Source organism: Hippopotamus amphibius, chromosome 17, assembly GCF_030028045.1.
Source record: "Hippopotamus amphibius kiboko isolate mHipAmp2 chromosome 17, mHipAmp2.hap2, whole genome shotgun sequence".
Classification (NCBI taxonomy): domain Eukaryota; kingdom Metazoa; phylum Chordata; class Mammalia; order Artiodactyla; family Hippopotamidae; genus Hippopotamus; species Hippopotamus amphibius.
The window spans coordinates 46308940-46332361 of record NC_080202.1 but is presented as its reverse complement, the minus strand read 5'-3'; the positions used below and the strand labels follow the sequence as shown (position 1 = coordinate 46332361).

The 23422-nt window shown below is 39.5% G+C and overlaps 1 protein-coding gene across 1 annotated transcript in view; it reads right to left on the bottom strand.

Moving 5' to 3' along the window:
* The window catches only part of LOC130839612 (leucine-rich repeat-containing protein 37A-like), a 50782-nt gene that overhangs the window by 18940 nt on the left and 8420 nt on the right, over positions 1-23422 (bottom strand). The window contains 5 exon segments of the mRNA XM_057713846.1: positions 2241-2315; positions 2829-2900; positions 12333-12413; positions 13032-13103; positions 16874-16945. Coding sequence (XP_057569829.1) covers positions 2241-2315; positions 2829-2900; positions 12333-12413; positions 13032-13103; positions 16874-16945 — 372 coding nt within the window.

The window sequence follows — 23422 nt, the reverse complement described above, 5'->3', positions numbered from 1 at the left end:
AAGAAGAATTCCAAAGAGATATCAAGAAACATTTTGAGGTGATGAACATTTTGACTTTGGTGATGCCTTCATGGTGTGTGTGTGTGTGTGTGTGTGTGTGTCTGTGTGTGTGTCAACACAGATTACTGTATGTCAATTACACCTCAAAGAGCTGTTAAAATAAATATTATATAATAGAGACAATTGGGGAAATCTTAATAGCAACTCTTTATGAGGTAATATTATTGTGTAGGAATTTAATTTCTTCACTACTGTGTTTTAACAGTAGTGTAGCTATATAGGGAAATACTTTTGAATACCCAGAGAGGAAGGCATCGAGCTGACAAGAGAGGGATCGAGATTGTGGCAGGTGCTGTGGGAGGCTGAGGAAGATGAGGCTAGAGCAGTGACCAACAGATTTGACAGTGTGGTGAAGACAGTCACTTGTCAGCTGACCTGACAAAGATGGTTGGAACAGGCTGCTAAATGCAGGGCCCTTTCCCCATACTAATCTCATGCAATCCCCTCAACTAGTCTTGCCATAACAGGAAGTTTCTATTAGCTTGCCATATTGGAGGGGGGATGGCACAATTTAAGGTGCTGTCGGTTGTGTAATAAATTGTCACAATAGGGCCCTACAAAAATAGATTTTTAAAATGTAAAAAAATGAAATTTGACCCTTCCCACACACCATGTATGAAAATTAACTCAAAATGAATCATAGGCCTAAATGTAACTATACAACTTCTGGAAGAAAACAGGAGAAAATCTTTGTGATTCTGGATTAGACAATGGGTCTCAGACACAGGTTTCTTAGATAAGACACAGAAAAGCACAAACCATATAAGAAAAATTGCTAAGGGACTTCCCTGGTGGTGCAGTGGTTAAGACTCTAACCTCCCAATGCAGGGGGCCCGGATTTGATCCCTGATCATGGAACTAGATCCCACATACATGCGACGACTAAGAATTCACAGGCCCCAACTAAGAAGCCCGTGACCCACAGCTAGGATTCCCCGAGCTGCGACTAAGGAGCCCACCTGCCACCACTAAGACCCAGTAAAACCAAATAAATAAATAAATATTAAAAAAAAAAGAAAAATTGCTAACTTAGAATTCATCAAAATTTTAAAACTTCTGGTCTTCGGAGACACATTAATACAATGAAGATAAGTTACAATCTGGGAGAAGAAATTTACTAAACACGTATCTTAAAGGACCTTTTCCATTGCTTTATATATAAAGCACACTTAAAACAAAATAAATAGCCAATTAAAAATGGAGTTCAATAGACACTTCACTTAAAAAGATATTTGCACATGAATAGACATTCAACATCATCAGCTATTAGAGAAAAGCAAGTGAAAACCACAATGAGATGCAACTACACACCTCCTAGAAAGGCTAAAATTTGTTTAAAAACAAATACAAGGATCAGAGGAAGATGTGGAGCAACTGCAACTCTCACAGACGGCTGGTGGGAAAGCAAAATGGCACAGCCACTTTAGAAAACACTGTAGCAGTTTCTAAAGAAGTTAAATATGCACTTAGCATGTGATGAAGCAACCCACCCTTAGGGATTTTACACCAAAGAAATGAAAACATGTTCACACACACGTGAGTGTTTTTAGAGGCTTTGTTCATAACAGCCAAAAAAACTAGAAAAACTCAAATGTTCATGAAATGATGAATGTGTAAACAACTTGTATATCCACACAACTAGACTACTACTCAGCAATAGAAAGGAATGAACTACTGATAGCTGCAACAACATAGATGACTCTCCAAAGAGACTGGCTACGTGAAAGGAGCCAAAAAGAAAAGGCTACATACCACATGATTTCATTAATAAGATATTCTGGAAAAGACAAAGCTACATGGACAGAAATCAGACTGGTGGTTGCCAGGGGCTGGTAGTGGGAGGAGGTTGGATTGACTGCAAAGGGACATGAGGGATCTTTGGGAGTGCACAAGTTTTCTATATCTCAGATGTGGTGGTGGCTACAGAACTATACGTTTGTCAAAACACATCAAACTGTATATTTAGAAACAGTGAATTTCATTCAATGAAAATTATATGAGGGTGAGTCAAAATTTATCCACACGCCTCTGGTTGTGTTAAAACTTCTCTAAATTCTACAGCCAGAGTACGGATAATTTTTGACTCACACTCGTACGTAAAGAAATCTGACTTAAGAAAATAATGAAAAAAAACCTATAAAAACAATTGAGTGAAAATAAATGTAAGAAAATCAACTTACAGTTTCTCCAATTCAAGGGTCATCATCAGGATGCTTTCAACTGTTGTAAGTGACACGTGTGTTCTTCCCATGTCTCTGAAGGAGAAGCCCAAACATGCAGTGATATAAACCCAAAGACAAAAATTCTAAACTCAAAAAGATACTTAACATGTGAATCCTTCAATTCTGGCTTCTTACTTGCCATAGCTGGTAATTCCAAACAGCTCTTAGGGAAGAAATTTAAGTTTGCATCATCATATTAATGACCTTGGTGCTGAACAGTACAATTGTTTTTTTATTATCCTAATTTTTTGTTTTCAATTGCATCTACCTCTTTTGATCACTCTTTTCTTGCTTTCTGGGATAAACAACAGTCCTGCATGCATCTACATGTTCCATATCTATATGTGCTCTTCAACACTGTTCGCTTCCTCTGCTGGCTGTCTTATGCATATATATTCCTTCTTAATCCTTTTCTTTGCCAATAACTCTTCTTTCAATAACCCAGTTAAAATTTAAATTACGGCTTTTTAGCCAAAATACTCAATCTTTGACGAAAGTAAAAAAGAACAGAAATTACCTCATGAGCCATGAAACTGCAATACTTACAAATATTTTAATGCCGGCAATTTAAAAAGGTAAGAATCTTCAACTGTTGTCAAAGGATTACGATTGAGAATTCTGGAAAATGGGATGGAATTAAAATTATTGGCATTTCAATTACTTCCATGAAAGCTTACATTCATATTTTTTTTGGTATGGAACTTGAAGGTAAAAACAAAAATCATTTTCTGTCTTTACCTATGAATCACCCTTAGAATCCGTAAAGCATCCTTGCTTTGGGAACTACCCAGGTCTCTAGATGATAAAGTGCAGAAGAGAAACAGAAAAAAACAATAGGAAAAAAGTGCATAGCAAAGAACAAATATGCCAAGGAACTTTTCAGGTCAAAAATCCTAGCAGTGACTGTGCTGCTAGGAAGCCCTTGCTCTGTAAGAAATACTATTTCTAGTGTCTTCTATAATTCAAGGTGTTTTTCTTTCATATCTAGACATTTTTTAAAATTTCATGGTTTAAACTACCCAGTTAAAGACAAAAAGAGGACCAATTCCTTCATTCTGGAGCCAAAGAAGAAGACATAAATCCAAGAGGAACTGGTGAAAGCCATACTCCCATCATGGAGTCCCATGTGTATCCTTGTATCAGAGCCTTTGTTCCTGTGTATGTAATCACCTGCTTACTTGTCAGTCTCCTAGGTTATCAGCATCTTGAGAGCAGGGACCACACTTCATTTTCATTGTTATCCCTGTGCCTGACATAGTGCCTATTCTTTACTAGGTATTTAATAAATGGTTGTTGAATAAATAAATAACATTTTGTTTATACATCAATAAATGAACAAATTCATTTTGGGGAACAAATTTTTATTCCAAAATGCTGCAATAGATTTTCTAATACAAATACGGGGGGAAAAAAAGAAGCAAAAGAAACAGGAAGAAAGAAAACAAAATCTGCCTTTAGGTTAATTCTACTCAAGAAATATTAGCACATTTTGGTAGAATATTATAAAGATAATTATCACAACTAATATCTTTTGGGTTGCCAGACATCTCTGATCAGCATTTCACATTTAATTTTCACAGTAACCTTATGTGATAGATATATTACCCCATTTAACAATTAAGGAAACTGAGGGACTGAGAAATATAACTTGTCCTAAGTCATCAAGCGAAGAAGCAGAGCTGGAATTTGAACTCAGTTCTGACTCTAAAGCCTGTGTTTAACCTGTATTAAAAAAAAGAGCAGGGGGGGGTTAAAATATCTGTTATTTTAACCTTAATTTTGAGAGCAATAAATACAGAAATACATTTTCAAACTTCATCTGCCCATCTGGGAGAGCCTCTATGAGAATTATATTTTCTCTTTTTATTTCTTTTCCTCAATCATCTCCCATGATAAATATTTAATTAGCCTATGCTCACTGAGACTTTAGAGATTTTTTTAAATGTTGCAGGCAAATAAGTAAAAATGATGGAGTAAGGACATCGGAAAATTCATCCCTCCCTAAAAGCAACAACGACAACAAAACTGGCAAAAATGGGTCAGAGTCAACTTTTTCTGAACTCGGGCAATTTAACCAATGGGCTTGCAGCAAACAGCAAGGGGAAATGAATGAATTTCTATAAGAACAATGAGATCTGTGTTGCTTTAATTTGTCCTTGACCTTTGCTCTCCATGCCAGTGGTAGCCTTGAAAAATAGCCCACATCCCTGGTACCAGAGGGGGCAGAATGGACTGGGAGGTCCTTCAAAGCCTCATTCCCAAAGAACTGCCATTGTTTTACATGTCTGGTGGTTCCCTGGAAGACCTCACTTGAAAGCCTTGCCTTTGACCTGACTGAGAGCTGCCTAGAGCGAAAAGCCTCTCCTCAGGTGGCAGTTTTGGAACACATTTTCAAGTAAATACTTTAACATGGCAGTTGCATGAGGCAATGGATGATACTTTGGGGCAAAAAACAGCCTAACCAAAACGCTTAAAAAGAAGAGCTGAGGAATGAGATGTCCACAGAGACTTTGAAATGTCCCCACATATTGCTGGGAAGCTGGAAGACCACAAGACAGATTCCTGGGAATCTATGGAAATAACTGCTAGCATTAATAAAGGAGTTCAGCAAGGTTGCAGGATAGAAGATCAATATGCAAAAACTAGCTGTATTTTTTATACACCAGCAATGAGTAATCCAAAAATGAAATTAAGAAAACAATTCCATGTGTAACAGCATCAAAGAAATAAAATGCTCAGGAAAACATTTAACCAAATAAGTGCAAGAGTCACACTGAAAATTACAAAGCTGTTGAAAGAATTGAAGAAGATCTAAATAAATGTAAAGACACGCTGTGTTCACGGATCGGAAGAGAATATTATTAAAATTTCACTACTTCCCATTGGCGTATGGTTTCAGTGCAATTCCTTTCAAAATCCCAGCTGACTTCTTTCCAGAAATTGCCAAGTGAATTCTAAAATTCATATGGCCGTTCAAGGAAACAGCATAACCAAAACAATGTTGGTAAAGAACAAAGTGGGAGGATTCACACATCCTGCTTTCAAAACTCAGTTCAGAGCTACTGCAGTCAGAGTGTGGTACTGGCATAAGAATAGACATGTAAATCGATGGAACAGAATTGACGGTACAGAAGTCAACCCTCACATTTATAGTCTATTGATTTTCAACAAGGGAGCCAAAACAACTCAATACGGAAACAACAGTCTTTTCAAATGATGCTGGGACAAGTGTACATCCACACACAAAATAAGCAAGCTGGACTCCTCCACATCACACCATATATGAAAATTAACTCCAAATGGATCAAATATCCAAATGTAAGAGCTAAAGCTGTAAAACTCTTAGAAGAAAACACAAGAATAAATCTTTATGACCTTGCATTAGGCAGCAGTTTCTTAGATATGATACCAAAGCACAACCAACCAAAGGAAACATAGATGAAATGGACTTTATAAAAATTAAAAATGCTTCTGCTTCAAAGGACACTATCAAGAAAGTGAAAAAACACATAGAATGGGAGAAAATATTTGCCACTCATATATCTGATAAAGGTCTAGTATTCAGAACATCCAGAAAATATAAAGAACTCTTACAACTCAATAAAAAGATAAGTAATTTTAAAATTGCTCCATAGAAGATATACAAATGGCCAATAAGCACATGAAAAGATGCCCAATGTCTTAAATCATTACGGAAGTACAAATCAAAGCCACAATGAGATACTATTGATACTTAATACTAACATGGCTATAATCAAACAGACAATAACAAATGCTGGCGAGTATATGGAGAAACTGGAAACCTCATACATTGCTGGTGGGAATAGTGCAGCCACTGCAAGAAACAGTCTGGCAGGTCCTTGAGAAAGTTCAGCTTACACTTATCCTGTGACCCAGTAATTCCACTCCTAGGTATACACCCAAGAAAGATTTTAAAAACTATGTCCAAACAAAAACTTATGAATGTTCAAAGCAGCATTCTTCATAACAGCCAAAAAGTGGAAACAACACAAATGTCTATTAACTGATGGATGGAAGAATAACCGTGGCATATCTACACAATGGAATATTATTCAGCCTTAAAAAGGAGTGAAGTACTGGTGTATGCTACAACATGGATGAACCTTGGAAATAACGCTACGTCACAGAAGCCAGATACACAAAAAAGCCACATGTTGCATATTTTGTTTGTATGAAGTGTGCAGGATTGGCAAATCTGTAGAAACAGAAAGCAAATTCGTAGTTGCCAGGGCCTGGGAGGAGGAAGAAATGGAGAGTGATAGCTCATGGGTGTAGTATCTCTTTTTGGAACTGATGAAACTGTCTGTCTATTGAATCGTTTACTTTAAAATGTCCCATTTCATATTATGTGGATTATATCTCAAGAAAAAGAAAGTATCTTGTAAAATACAGAACACCAGTTGGCTGCAGACCAAACATGTTGGCAGATGGAGAAAGCAGGAGTGAAGGCTCAGACTGCTCCGTGACCAAGGTCAGAGGCGGTCAGTGGTGAGGCTGGGAGCCATGCAGCTTGTTCTTGCCTTGGGAAGTCCCCTGTGCTTCTTACTGTAGCCCATTCTTCTAGATTTCCTTAGTACAATTAAACTTGTTTGATTTGTAACACTCAGTTAACAGCCAGTATGATAACGTTAGAAAGAATGTGAGTGTCACATGTCTGGTTAAGCACAGTTCCTCAAACTTTGAGGCTTTGAGAAAAAAAATTGGCATTAAATCCTGCCAGATCACCGGTGCGCTCCTGTGCAAGTAAATTCCTTCACCTCTGCATCTTCCTTTGCCCACTTTTCCCCAGTCATCAAGAATGACTATAAAGCAATATGAGTCAAAACAATTTAGCAGTGTGTTATCCTTCCTCCAAAATTATTGCAGTCCTCTAACCCTTCACTTTTCTTTAGAGGTCCACGGCCTTGGTCCCATAAGCTCAGTGTTTCTTCTCAACCAAGCAGCCCTTCTCTAACAGATTAATATCCTTGTGTTTATCCCTAATGAAATCAAACTATGGGGCCAAATTATCCTATTTCCTCCTGTCTTTAGTGCCATCTTTTATTCACTAAGTTTGTGCCTGGGCAACGGGGAGAATGAGTGAGAACGGAGTCAACAGCTCAATTTGGGGACCGTACAGCAACTGATTTCCCACAAACCACAGCACAGATGGCTTTAGATTCACAGTGGACACTGCACTAGAGCTTATTTCCATTTTGGTTCAACTTCCTCATTTTACAGACAGCAGGTATGCTGACTCCTAGTCCATTGCCTTTTTGATATTCATGAGCTTATCTTTACAGAAGTAAAACGTGGCAACAGTGTTTATCAGCCTCAAAAGACCATCTCAGAGTCAAAGTTTAAAAAATGTTCTAAATGGTTCTTAAAAATATATCTTATTTGAAGAAGAAAATTCAGACGTTTCTGCATAAGCCTTTTGCTGTAGAACAATGGGACAGATTAAAGGAAGCTCACAAAATAAGGGAACACTTCTTCCCGGCTATTTTTTTTTCTCCACATTCTTCTATACAGGTGCAGACAGACGGACTAATTTCCTTTTTATTAACTGAGGAGACACAGAAGAACTGAGGACTGAAGCATGTCATCACTGTCCTGAATGTACGGAAATCCTAAGAGCTTTAACTGAAAAAATGTCCAAAGCAGGCAGTGAAAATGAATTTAAAATAAGACAACTCTAAAATCTCTATGCTAGAATCCCAAGGCAGGGGGCAGGCAGTCAAAGAAATAAGCAGAGTGACCTAGACCCTGTTCCAACATGTGTGAAGTATTTTGGGATGGAGTAAGGCTCTTCCGTTATTCATCTACATAGGTCCATGAGAACACGACTCCCCATGAGAGGCTCTGCAATACAGGACGTCCAACTGCATCATGTAAACCCTTTCTCAGGAGGAAAAGCCGAAAGAATCTGAAATGGTGAATCTGTACCTTAAGCCAAGTTCTGAGAATAGCCTTGACGTAGAGTCCCTGGCAGTGAGGAACAGAGGAAGATGCAAGGGCTGTGGAATCAGGCAGACCTGGGTTTGAATTCTGGCTGTCACTGTCTGGTACAGTGACTTGAGCAATGAACATCTCTGAGTCTTACTTAGTACCATTTACCTCATAAGGCAATTTGAGGATGAAATGAAAAGAGTGTATGCAAAGCACCTAGCATAGGCTGGGCACAGAGTAGGTGCTCAGAAGTAATGATGTTGGGACTCCCCGGGTGGTGGAGGGGTTGAGAATCTGCCTGCCAATGCAGGGGAAACCAGTTTGATCTCTGGTCCCGGAATATCCCACATGATGCAGAGCAACTAAGCCCGTCCACGAGAACTACTGAGCCTGAACCTAGAGCTCGCAAGCCAGAACTACTAAGCCCATGTCCCACAACTAATGAAGCCCGTGCACCTAGAGCCCATGCACCACAACAAAGAATAGCCCCTGCCCACCACAACTAGAGAAAGCCCTCGCGCAGCAACAAAGACACAACACAGCCAATAAATACATAAATAAATAAATAAATAAATGTATGAAAAAAACCAAACAGAAGTAATGATGTCATATCTCCACTGGCCAGTGGCAGAAACTCTGGGGATGCCCAGAGGTCGCACGGCCAGGAGCTCCAGAGCCGTTAAATTCTCACAGGGAAAAAGCTCTCTGCTCTAAAGGGCCTATTCAAGTTAGAAGCCAACTTCAAGATACAATGCAGAGAAAGCCAAGTGGTCATTATTTAGCTCCTATTACAAGGAAATGAAGAGCTGCGGAGACAATTGCTTGCAAAGCTCGAAAGTGGTTCCGCCACTTATTAAGAGTGTGAATCTAGCAAGTTATCCAACGTCTCTGAGTTTCAGTTTCCTCATCCCCAAAATGGGGATAATAAGCACTGCTGGGAAAATAGAATTGTGAGGTCATATGTATTCAGCACTTACCACGTACCAAGCACTATGCTAAAAGCCTTAGGCACACTATCTTACCTGTGTAATAAGCACGAGTACTTAGTATAGTGCCTGGAACAAAATAGGCACCTAAGAAGTGTTACAGGGCACGGGAGAATTACCATGCTTCTGAGAAAAAGAAGATACCTTGTTATACAGGTGGGAAGAACAAGATGTAGTTGGAGAAGAAAAGTATAGTAGTTGCTAGGTGTGACAATCTCAACATTTGGAACTCTTACAAATAAAACAGCCACCTTAAATCACCCCAAAGGCCAGACCCAAGTTATTTTCATTTTTAATGTGTATGCCTTTCTGAATCTGAGAAGCTGCCAGGATGCCAGTACATACTAAACAGTGATGACAACACCCTGAACAGTGTAAACTTTTGTGTGCACACAGCTTCTAAAGGAAACCAATGCTAGCTGACTGGGGGAGCATTAGGGCGGCTCTGGGACCCCAGCTCAATTTGCCTTCACAGTGTGACCACACCTATCTCATTAATATTCTCAACCGAGGGGTAAATAATAGGGATAAGGCTTGGAGTTTCCTCTTAATCTCGCTCAGTGCTCATGTGCTTGGTACAATAGCGATGTACCACAGACAAGCCAGCATGTGAATGTACTCTGTCTGGATGAGTTATATTGCCTTCAGACACTGTAGAGTCCTTCAGTTTCTAAAACTCATGGAGTTTGTGTTGTTAGAACCAATGACGTGACTAAAAAAATGTTTAAAAATAAGCCATCCGTCTGGACCTGTGTAGGTGAATGAAGGAGAAGCACTTTAATCTCAGAAAAGAAAGTATACTTAACATTTAGGATTACCAACCACTGCTGGTTCTCCAAAATACATTTCATTCCTGATTTCATCTGAAAGAGATGTGATTATTACCACCATTCAAAGAGTGGTACTTTATTAATTAATAAGCTCTTGGCTCATCTGTGAGGTAGATTTCAGATTCAAACAGGACTGCCGCACTGCTAACTAGTTCCCCCGGTGTTTGTCAATAACCTAGAGGCTTCATTCAAGAAACCTACTGAGTTATAATCACCTGAAACCTGGCGAGGAATCAAGGTTTTGTGAGGCCTACACCTCATCTACTTTAGGAAATCCTATCTAATAAAGAAAGATATGCAAAGTTATGAATATGAAAATCGCTAGGACCCCCTCCCAGGACAGTGGAGGGGACCTATGCAAGTGAGGAGCCCTGAAGTGGAAGCTTCATTCAATTCATGATAAATCCATCTCAGCTGGGGCCCTTTTCCAAACTTATTTAAGCAGGGGAAAACTCTGCTTCAACTTATAAACATCCCAGTAATGTGTCCTTATAGGTAATAAAATGACAACGCGAGGGTGGCATCTTCCCTTGGCAGCTTGCCTTTGGAAGAGATGCGATAACGTTCATATCTCAGCATGGCAAATGTTTCCTGGAGCAAATTAGTTTGTCTATTAGAAAGACCTGACCCAAAACAAAGAAAGAGGTCTACCCCCAATACACACTTACTATATTGTGACAATCTTTTGAAAGTAACGGCGAGTGAGTTTTAGGAGTATAGTATTAATTTCTTTCCAACACCAGATAGCTCTGATTCCTGCGTTACCTTTTTCTGTCTTTTAAGATGAACACAGACCTTCCAAAGGGAGACGTTGCTGCCTCTTCCATTAGGAATCTCTTCTAACCCACCACCCATTTTCTACTTTGTTGTCGGTCTTGTTACCCTGCTGCACAGGTGCTAGAATGGCTCTCATATGTTTTCCTATCAACGTCCATCTTCCTCCTTCCAGTTTCTTGGGGACAAAGTCCCTGTCCTAGTCTTGTTTGTATCCCCAGCACTTAGTACAGTGCTGATACACAGTGGGCATGGCACTTGGTGAATGTTTTTGAATGAATTCATTAATTTTTATCAACTGTGATGCCTTTATTTATTTACTTATTTATTTCCCACTGTTTATTTTCCTGTGTTGCCTACATAACCATAGTGAAACTCCGATTCTTATAAGAGATGCCTGGTCTCATAAAATGTTCAGAAAAGGCGGTGAGTGTAAGACATTGTACTGACGCTACTGAAACCTCCTGGTGGAGGGACCTCAGGAGCCTGCTCTCTGGTGCGCTGGGTGCTCTCTCCCCAAGGTAGGCATCAGCAAACTAATGAGGGGAAGAAGGAGGCCGCCACAGATTGGCATCTGCAGGAACTGTTACTCCAGCTCCAGAGACACCCTCGGCACCTCCATTAACCTAAAATGAACTGTGTGACAGTGGGTTTCTGAACCACAAGGCAGGTAAGAGTCTTTTGCAAAGCCAGGTGGAGAGGAGGCTCTTTACCTCTTCTGGCCATTGAACATACCCACTATGATTTGCTTGTGTCACAGAGAAATCACAGAATTTTTCACCTGAAGGGGTATAAAACCCACATTTCTTATTGAAGACTAGTCAGGAAAGAACATATCTAGAATCAGGCTACAGCAGTGTATTTTCTTTATACTTTTCACACTACAGCTGAACACATACAACAACTTATTCCATACCTCAAAGCTTCCTATTGGCCACAGATGATTCACTTCAGAGGTACATGCTCTTTGAAAAATAATGTTCTGGGAGGCTGGGGAGAGTCCTGTGGTGGGTGTTCAGGAATTCTTTCTGCTTCACCATTTAAAAGAAGCTAATAATGATTGAGGAAGCAGCCACACCTTTTGCTCCCTGAAGAATTCTGTGCTAAACTTAGTTCTTTGCAGCTCTGTGTTGCATACACTTGAAGCAGTGTGGAACTCTGCACATGACCAGGAAATCAGTGTAAATTCAAACGTGGCATTTCACGGACCATTCGCGTATTGGAGCAGCAGCACTGGGATTCCGTGACAATGCTAATCTGAGTGTTTTCGCTTGGTGCTTTTGATTGCCTGTGCGAAAGGTCAGTACTACGGAAAGCAGAGCATTTCATACGTATGAGTTAGACAAGTCTTTTGCCCTCTTTGTACCTTCGTTTCCTCATTCGAAAAAAAACAAATGGATCTGAAGACATACTTTCCAGAATTCCTACTGGGCTTACACCCAGCTAACCAATAAGTGTATGATGTTCTCACACAGAATTTTTTACATGTATTCATCTTCTACTTTACTTACACCTTATGTAAAAACTGCATTCCATGCCAGGCCTGAAACGTTCCAAAGCTCAGTTCTGTGAGTAAATTGCAACCTAGATTTCTACAAAGAAAAGACAAGCAGCAGAAGAAGAAAAATATACATTCTTTCAGAACATTTATCCTTTGGTAATAATTCTAATTTCTATGTGAAGAAACATAACATCACTACTCCCTTCATACACTTAAAGAAATCTCACTGTGGAAGATATCATGATTTATACTTTCAGGATTATATATGTGGTGCATTAGATACAAAACAGTAAATACTGCGTGACACGATCTTTATTTCTCTAGAAAAGCAGCACTATTGACGTCTTGGGCTGGATAATTCTTTGTTGTGGGGGCTCTCCTGTACACTGTTGGATGTTTCCCAGCATCTCTGGCCTCTGTCCACTAGGTGGCAGCAGCATATAGAGGTCTGACAGGCAAAACCACCTCCAGACATTGCCAAATGTCACCTGCCTGCAAAATCACCCTGCTTGAGAACCATTGCTCTGTAATGATTCACTCTGATCTGTGTAATACTTCTCACACTAATCTTTGCTAGAGACAAAAAGGATTTGCTACATAATTTTAGTAGTAATTGTAATCATATTTCAAAATGAGTAATAAATTAATTTTATAAAAAATTAAGTTTTATAAAAATTCCAAATATAATGAAGTTACATTTGTTACTTACATAAACTGCAAAAAAGGTAGCGGTTCAAATGTACATCTTTCAATAGACTGTATTTTATTGCAGGATAAATCTCTAGGAAAAGGAAAAGGAAAAGGAAAATATTGCCTCAATTAGCTACTAGGTATCTAATTAGTAGCAATCACTAGTAGAGGTTAGAATGATAATAATAAATAAGTAGCTCTGGTCTAAACTCCAAATCTTGAGAAATGTTATTTGAACCTTCCAGAGCCCCTAACCCTGCCTTCACCTCTCTTAAGAGTCTCACCCTCATGACCTTCATAAATTAAATATACAGGTTTAGGTCTAGATAGACTTTGGAGGTAATCTTTCCTGAGAGCAGAACAATTGATTAGATTCCACCTTTTGTGGGCTCATCATAGACTAGGTTATGAACTCAAAGTTTTTATCTCCAAGTGTCATTGTAATTTCTAATATTAAAAGGAATATGCTTATATTTACACGCTTCCCATTTAATTCTGTTTTTCTAGGCCAATTCAATACCAGGAGAAAGAAAAGATATCTTTTCATACAACTTGAAAGGAAGTTACTCCTCTCATTAATATGCAATTTTAATTAATTCAATATTATACCTTCTATCACATTGACTTTTATTTGAAAATATTCACTCTTGACTATAGCTATCTTATTTCCATTGATTCCAGCTTAGTCTCTCATTTCACCTGGATGGGTGGAACTGTCTTCTGACTGCTGTTTCCATCTCCACTCTCTCCCTTTCTAAGCCACCCTCCACGCAATCTACCAATTAACTCTCCAAAGGTGATTCCAAACACCAGCATCACTTGTGAACTTACCGAGGACACAAATACTCAGCCCTACTCTGGACCGACTGAATCAGTAACTATGGGGGTGGAGCTTGTGTTTTAACAAGTCCTCCAAGTGACTGTTTCAGAGCACTGCTGTGGTAACATGGTGGCTTGGCATCTTAGCCTCGGCTTGGCCTGCAAAGCCCTAGATAATCTGGCTCTAATCTCCTGCTCTCCCTGCTTGTACTCTACAGGTTCTCAAAGTATTCTTCCTGTGTTTTGCCTTTCTCCCACCTTCCTTTTGCAAGCTTATTCTTCCTCAGATGTCTGTCTGATGATACCCAACGGCCCTTCCAGGTCCCATCTAAACAGCGTTGTGCTAGTAACATCTTCCCTGATCCAATTTGAAGTCTTTCTTTCCCTCTTCTGTGCCGCAACACCAACTTACAGCTCTCATTGCCCATATCCATTTCTTTTCTAAAATGTAGCTCCTTTTGTATCCCATTTATCCCATTTCCTCTGAGCATTAGCTCCTTGGAAGTATGGACTAGGTCTTGCTCATGCACATTGTCTATCATGGTTAAAGCCAATGCATGGACATAAAGCAAACTCAAATATTTATAAAATCAACAAATATCTGAGGAGGGAACAGAAGGAGGAAAATGTTTGAAAAGAAATGCAGTTTTATTACTTCATGGTTCCCTCTTCTGTGTCTCTACAGCACTTTGTCATTATGGTTTGAGCTTATGTGTTTCTTTTCCGTGTGGGATCATGAGTTGCTAAAAGGAATCCTGTCTTACCCATCTTTGTGTTCACAACACTAGGCATAGTACATATTAGCATATTCTTTTTAAGCTTTTTTATTGATTGGCATTGCTTTTTAAAGAATGAGAATACCCATGCTAACATGAAGTAATCAGCTTAAAAAGTATTTCATAGTAGAAGGAATGACGGGCCTAATCCACTGAGCAGTTATCTTGTTTTTCTCCAAACTGTGTTTGTAAGGTTTGCAGCCCAGATAGCAGAGAAGGAGGCTAATACAAAAGTGGTTGTGGGACGTCCTGGGTGGCACAGTGCTTAAGAACCTGCCTGCCAATGCAGGGCACACAGGTTTGATCCCTGGTCTGGGAAGACCCCACATGCCATGGAGCAACTAAGCCTGTGTGACACAACTACTAAGCCTGTACTCTAGGGGAAGTGGCTTCAGTAGTCGCAGCATGTGGGCTCAGTAGTTACAGCACATGTGCTGTAGAGCCCGCAAGACACAACTACGGAGCCCACATGCCGCAACTACTGAAGCCCACATGCCTATAGCAAGTGCTCTGCAACAACAGAAGCCACCGCAATGAAAAGCCCCCACTCACCACAACTAGAGAAAGCCCTAGAGCAGCAACGAAGACCCAATGCTGCCAGTAAATAAATAAATAAATAAATAAATAAATAAATAAATCTATCTAAACAAAAGTGGTTGCCCCTTAAGGCTTTGAAAGTTTGATAATTAAAATAACTATTTTTAAAAGGCGGCATGTGAGGCTCTTTATACTCACTTCCCTAAGCCTTTTAAATTTGCAAGAAGAATCTGTTTCCCTAGAGGATCATTACTTGGCTTGAAAAGGATTAATGACATACACAGCTTTGGATGCCATGAACAAAGGACAAAAACTGAGCTTTTATAGCAATGGACACAGTATCTACTTATCCCTAAAAAAACAGAACTACTATGCAAGCATTTCTTCCTTGATAAAGAAGCTGGAGAGCGAATTCCCTGGAGGCCCAGTGGACTCAGCACTTCTACTTCTGGGGGCCTAGGTCAAATTCCTGCTTGGGGGAACTAAGATCCTGAAAGCTGTGGAGCACAACCTAAAAAACCAAAACAAAACAAACGAAGAAACAAAAAAACAGGAACAAAAGAAGAGGCTGGAGAGATTTTTGTTAGGTACATTTCTGATATGCTTGTTTAGTGTCAACATTTCTAAATATACCACTTAACCATCATCTTAAACATTTTTAATATCGGTATAACGATTCCTGCATCACAATTCTTAACAATAGTCTGTTTATTTTAGTAACAATGTATTCTGGACAATACTGTTTATATAATTCATCTGCTTATTTCACATTGAAATATTAATTTAATTTCGATTAAATGATGAAAATTATGAGTTAATGGCATTCATATGAATGTTAGTGTTCTATATTTTTTTGTCCTGTAGGTGACAATTTGAGGTTAACTTTTTTTTTTTTTAATTGGCCGCACTGGGGCTTTGTTGCTACATGTGGGCTTTCTCTAGTTGTGGCGAGCGGGGGCTACTGTTCATTGTGGTGCGCAGGCTTCTCATTCAGGTGGCTTCTCTTGTTTTGGAGTACAGGCTCCAGGCACGCAGGCTTCAGTACTTGTGGCACACAGGCTCAGTAGTTGTGGCAATGGGCTGAGTAGATCCGTGGTATGTGAGATCTTCCTGGACCAGGGAACGAACCCATGACCCATGCATGGCAGGTGGATTCTTAACCATTGTGTCACTAGGGAAGTCCTGAGGTTAATTTTAATTCCTTTCATTTTACTCAGCAACTTTTTCAAACCTATTCTGTAAAGGGCAGATAGTAAATATTTTAGGTTTTGCTGGCCACATATAGTCTCTGTCACATACTTTTCTTTCTTTTTTTTTTTCTTTGACAGCCCTTTAAAAACCATTTTTAACTTATGTGCTGTATAGAAACAGACTGTGGGCCAGATTTCACTGTAGGTCATACACAAAATATAAACAGAGAGTATATGAACACATACAATAAGGTTCATAGGGGAGTCTATTATTGCTCAAACCTCATCACCACTTTTCCTCTACAAATAAAGGGTTTTTTTTTAATGTATATCTTGTCTACATGATTAAAAAATTGAAAAAGAATAGGAGGTATTTAATGCTAGAGATGGGCTGGGGTCCTACCCAGACTTACAGAATTGCAGGATTTTATTGCTGGAAGAAAATTGAAGAGATTATCTAACTTGAATCCCTTAAGTACTTTATAGATAATCCACTTTATAGATAAGAACTCATAAACAAATATGATTAATTAACTTACAAATACCGGAGGGATAGCAAGCCTTTAAAGGAGTCCTTATGTAATTCAGTCAAATGATTGTCACTGAGAATCCTGAAAAATGAAACGGTTATTTCTGGATCAAAATGCAAAAGAAGTACAACTATTTACTACATAGGACTAACTCCTATATGTGGAGGAAAGCTGGGTAATGGTGCCACCCAAACATCCTATTTCTTATTTAATTTAGGGATGGTGATTTCTGCTCTGTTTTCATTTAAACCTTTCTTTTCACATCCTCCTTTGTGTCCACCTCTTTCTATCTCTCTCTCTCTCTCACACACACACACAACCCCCGCATCCATTCTTCCACCAAGTCATATAGTTAATGCCTACTCTCTAGATCACCAAGTCTCTGTTAGAACCCAGCTCTGGGTTTTAACCCAGTGTTGCAGAGCTGTCCTTCCCTCCCATCTTTCCCCAAACCTTATCGGGAAGTCCCATACACAACTCTGTCAACGCTGCAAATGAAGCCATCTGATTCTTCCCCCATTAAAAAGTTTTCTATAAAGATACATAATGTAATTGTTCAGGTTAATAATTATAACACAAATCCCCATGTAACACCATTCATGTCAAGAAAGAATCCTGCCAACATCCCAGAAGGCCCCTGTGTACCCCTTTCCAATCACAACCCTCTCTGACTTCCTAGAGGGAACCACTATCCTGACTTTCATAAGAATTTCCTTGCTTTTTAAGTGTAGTTTTGTCTTTTCTGTATCAGCCATAAACAACACACTTTACTCTTGCTTCTTCTTCAACTTTATCTAAGTGGAATCCTACTACATGTATTATTTCCTACATTGCTTCTTTCATTCAACATTATTTTGTAAAATAATGTTATTTTTGCCTGTAGCATGCAGTGTTGCATGTCCAGCTATATGAGGCTTCTGGGTACGTGAAAGTGGCTAATGTGACAGAGTTGAATTTTTAATTTAATTCATTTCAATTATTTTAAAATTGAAATTTAAAAAACCAACAATGTAATTACGGCAAAATGTTTAAGTAGGTTTGCAACAATTTGTGTATGTGATACTACTTTTTCAACTATAAATTTTATGAAATCTAAATACACATCAAGTATTTGTGGTAAAATTTTGCAACTAAATTGTAATTACAAAGAATTAGCATGGAAAAAAATGTAGAGTCTCTCATTAACATTTTTTTAATTCTAACTTTTTTTCTCTACCTTTTTAAAAAATATTTATTTATTTATTTAGGCTGTGCTGGGTCTTTATTGTGGCATGAGAGATCTTTTTGCAGCAGCATGTGAGCTTCTTAGTTGTGACACGCAAACACTTTGTTGAAAAATGTAGAATATCTTACTAATAATGTATACAATGATTACATATTAAAATGATATTTTGGATATAAGGGTTAAGTAAAAGATATTTATTTTTTCTGTTTCTTTCTACTTTTATTTTAAAGTGGCTACCACAAAATTTAAGATTACCTGTGTGGTCTGCATTATGTTTCTGATGAAGTGTATGCCTTCTAACTCTATCTCTATACCACACTTTATTTATTCATTCAACTCTTGGTGCACACTGAGACTTTTCTAGTTTTTAGTTATTAAAAACAATACTGCTTTGAACATGCTTGTATTTGTATCCTGATACATATTTGCCTGAGTTTCTCTAGGATGTAACAGGGATACAAAATTGTTTTCCTAAGTTGTGCTATTTCAAGTTGGCAGACTGAAACATATCTAGTCTCCACCCATTCAACTTCCACCAAAATCTCCAGGAATGCTAGAAAAGATATAACGTAAAAATTACCACCTTAGCTCAATGCGTGGGAACAGCTCCACAGATGCTCCCCTACCAGAAATGTCCTGGAACTGCCTACAGGGTGAACGGTTGTAACCGTGTGGTAGGAGCAGCCTACAGCACACATCAACCCCACATCTTTCCTTGTAGATCCAGGCAGCAAAAGTGTCCTCCTCCAGGTAGCAGCAATTGGTGTCAGGAAGGAGGCAAGGTCCCAGGACCCTGGAAGAAAGCTTTGCACTCCCTGACTAGCCACCAGAAGGCACCTTCCACCTCTGCCTTATTCTCAGGGGAACCCATTGGGAGTAACAAGCCCCAGCAGCTCATTTCACTTCTCCCCTAAAGCTGGGAAACAAAAGCAGTAGAATCTCAACTACAAAGATGAACTGCACTCAGGAATGACCAAACAATGTGAGAAAGCCAACTCCATCAAGGACAGAAAACAAAAGCAAACATAAGAGCTTATAGCCACTCCCTCTTGCACCAGAGCACCAGAATTACAACTAAATGCTGACCAATCATCGACAGAAAGACACTGGAACTCACCAAAAAAGACACCCCACATCCAGAGACAAAGGAGAAGCTGCAATGAGACAGTAGGAGGGGGTGCAATCGCCTTGAAATCAAATCCCACAAATGCTGGATGGGTGTCCCACAAACTGGAGGACAGTTATACTGCACAAGCCCACCCACGAAAGTGAGGGTTCTGAGCCCCATGTCAGGCTTCCCCACATGGGAGTCCAGCAACAGGAGGAGGAATCCCCAGACAACCAGACTTTGAAAGCCAGTGGGATTTGGTTGCAGGACCTCCACAGGACTGGGGAAAACAGAGACTCCACTCTTGGAGGGCACACAAAGAAGTGTGCTCACCAGGACCCAGGGGGAAGGAGCCAGTGACCTCATAGGACACTGAACCAGACCTACCTGCTGGTGTTGGAGGGTTGCCTGCAGAGGTGGGGGGCAGCAGTGGCTCACTGAGGAGACAGGGGCACTGGCAGCAGGGATTCTGGGAAGTGCTCATTGGCATGAACTCTCACAGAGTCCAACATTAGCAACACCAAAGAGCCTGTAAGCTCCAGTGCTAAGTAGCCTCCGGCCAAGGAACCCACAAGGTGTGAACACAGCCCCACCCATTAGCAGACAAGCAGATTAAAGTTTTACTGAGCTCTGCCCACCAAATCAGATTAAAGTCTTACTGAGCTCTGCCCACCTAGCCCTATCCACCATCAGTCCCTCCCATCAGGAAGCACCCACGAGCCTCCTAGATAGCTTCCTTCAGAAGAGGGCAGACAGCAGTATCAAGCAGTATCAGCAGTATTTCATCTTGTGGAACTGAAAACCACAGCCACAGAAAGATAGAGAAAATGAAAAAGCAGAGGACTTTGTACCAGATGAAGGGACAGGATAAAAACCCAGGAAAACAACTAAATGAAGAGGAGATAGGCACCCTTACAGAAAAGGATTCAGAATAATGATGGTGAAGATGATTCAGGACTTTGAAAAAAGACTGGATGCAAAGATTGAAAAGTTTACCAAAGACCTAGAAGAATTAAAGAACAAACAAACAGACGTATGCAACACAATAACTGAAATGAAAAATACGCTAGAAGGAACCAACAGCAGATTAACTGAGGCAAAAGGGCAAATAAGTGACCTGGAAGACAGAATGGTGAAAATCACTGATGTGGAAAAGAATAAGGAAAAAGGAATGAGAAGTGCTGAAGACAGCCTAAGAGACCTCTGGGACAATGTTAAACACACCAACATTCGCATCGTAGGGGTCCCAGAAGGAGAAGAGAGAGAGAAAGCACCCGAGAAAATACTGGAAGAGATTATAGTTGAAAACTTCCCTAACATGGGAAAGGAAATAGCTACCCAAGTCCAGGAAGCGCAGAGTCCCAGGCAGGATAAACACAAGGAGAAACACGCCAAGACACATAGAAGTCAAACTGACAAACATTAAAGACAGAGAAATGTTATTAAAAGCAACAAGGGAAAAACGACAAATAACATACAAGGGAACTCCCATAAGGGTAACAGCTGATTTCTCAGCAGAAACTCTGTAAGTCAGAAGGGAGTGGCACAGTATATTTCAAGTGATAAAAGGGAAGAACCTGCAACCAAGAATACTCTACCCAGCAAGGATCTCATTCAGATTCGATGGAGAAATCAAAAGCTTTACAGACAAGCAACAGCTAAGAGAATTCAGCACCACCAAACCAGCCCTACAACAAATGCTAAAGGAACTTCTGTAAGTGGGAAACATAAGAGAAGAAAAGGACCTACAAAAACACAAACAAAACAATTAAGAAAATGGTAATAGGAACATACATCTCGATAATTACCTTCAATGGAAATGGACTAAATGCACCAACCAAAAGACACAGACTAGCTGAATGGATACAAAAACAGGATCCGTATATATGCTGTCTGCAAGAGACCCACTTCAGACCTAGGGACACATACAGATGGAAAGTGAGGGGATGGAAAACGATATTCCATGCAAATGAAAATCAAAAGAAAGCTGGAGTAGCAAGAGTCACATCAGAGAAAATAGACTTTAAAATAAAAAATGTTACAAGAGACAAGAAAGGACATTACATAAAGATCAAGGGATCCATCCAAGAATAGGAGATAACAATTATAAATATATATACACCTAATATAGGAGCACCTCAATACATAAGGCAAATGCTAACAACTCTGAAAGAGGAAATGCAAGGCAGAAATAGAGACACAGATGTAGAGAACAAACACATGGACACCAAGTGGGGAAAGCGGGAAGGTTTGAGGGGGGATGAATTGGGAGATTGGGATACCAAATTGTACACTCTAAATATATGCTTTTTATTGTCTGTTAACTGTACCTCAATAAAAGTTCTTTAAAAAAAAAGAGCTTATAGCCAATGAATCAGAGTTAACACAGCACAAGAGGACGTTAGCATAGCATAATTATTACCCTCAGACAGAGGGAAGCACATAGCATATCCATTAAAAAGAATCAACTCAAGAATATACGAATCAAAAGTGTTAGCAGTCATAAAAACTCAGTATATGAGCAGCAGAAATGACAGTTAAAGAGTAAATTAGAAAACTCAGAGATCCAGCCAATGACCTGTCCAGAGTGCAGAATGAAGGGCTCCGGGATGACTCACAGTCAAGCCTGACACCTGGGTCTGCCCGAGGACTGTAAGGCCTGCTCTCACAATAAAGACTAGGAGCATGCTGGGGGGAGGATGGGGTGCTATTTTGCACCTGTTTCTTATACCTAATGAGCAGGAAGGCACATAACCAGTATCCCAAGAGTGGCGTGACAGTTCAGTAGAGAGCCAGCACAGGAGAAACTCTGTAAGATGTCAAAGAATCCCCTTCCTTGCAGGTACTATTAACGGTGGTACATCCTTCAGGAGCCTTGGGGATCTGAGCACATGCTGTGTTGCCTTGTGAAACTATTTCCATTGAGTCCTGCATTTAAAACATTCTGCTCTTCACTCAGGGTCTCTTGCTCACATATTTATGTTAATTCCATCTCATAGCTTAATTCCATCTCATAAATTAACTCTTTACTAATAGCTTATGAGAATTAAAATATTACTACCTGAAAACTCTGCAACTCTCAGTTATTAAAGTGGTTCCTATTATAGAGAATACAATCACACACATTTTTAAAAAGATCACTAAAACAAAAACACAGACTTTACTTCCCACAAAGAACACTTGGAGCCCTGACAATGCTTCAAAGACCCTGACCTCCATTTGAAATTCACCACGTTAGAAGGAGCAGCAGTGATGGTCAGAATCCATGTTAGGCGGGATGGTCAATAGATGGTGCTAAGATGGATTGTCTTCTCACCTCTGTTAAGTGGTGGCTTCATATCTCCATGGAAATGATCCAAAAAGACAAAACCAATCAATGTGTCCAACGATGTTTACACTAACCCTTTTCATAACTTCAAAAGTTGGAAAAAACTCTCCCTCCCCATGTCATGTAACAAAATTGTATGTGTATACCATGAATGACACACAGAGGTCACAGGAAATGACGATATATGAAAAAACTCAAGAGAAAAGTGAAACTCATATATGCTAATTATAACTTTGAACGCTGACAAGGAGTCAATAAGGACGGCGAAGAGAAGGGGCTGATCCTCAACTCTTCATGGCACTGTGCTCTCTGACTGGCTGAGGCCCACATCACACTGGTTAGAGTCTGAATATCATGTGGGACAGGGAGTAAACAAAGACTACATGTTTTCAATTAATGCGGTTTCTTTCGGTGAAGTTGTCTGCATGACAGGACAGTAAAACAGTTTTAAATAACAATAACAAATTCAACCTAGAAGTAAAGTTGAAACTGAGAATGAGTCAGTCACAAAAAATTTCCAAAGAAAGAGCTTCAAATACGCAATAACTGAATAACTGAAATCAAATACACTGATGTATAGAACTCCAAATATTCATTATGACTAAAGCAAAAATTTTAAAACTATGGGGAATCAGAGTTAAAGCCAGATCTCAAACTTTCTCAACCATGAAAATATCAAAACCAGGCATGAAGTAACAGTTAAGAAACATCCATGTTTAACTTCTGACCAGGGTTCTGGTCTAAGGCAATCTTCTGAATTTCACATTCATTCTTGATTCTATATTATTGACAGTTATCCTTCCCTCCACCTCAGTAACTTCTAGGAAACTGAGAGGCCTCAGGGTTGGTCTGCTGGTTGGTTTGACTTAAGTATGTATATAATACAAACAGTAGGCC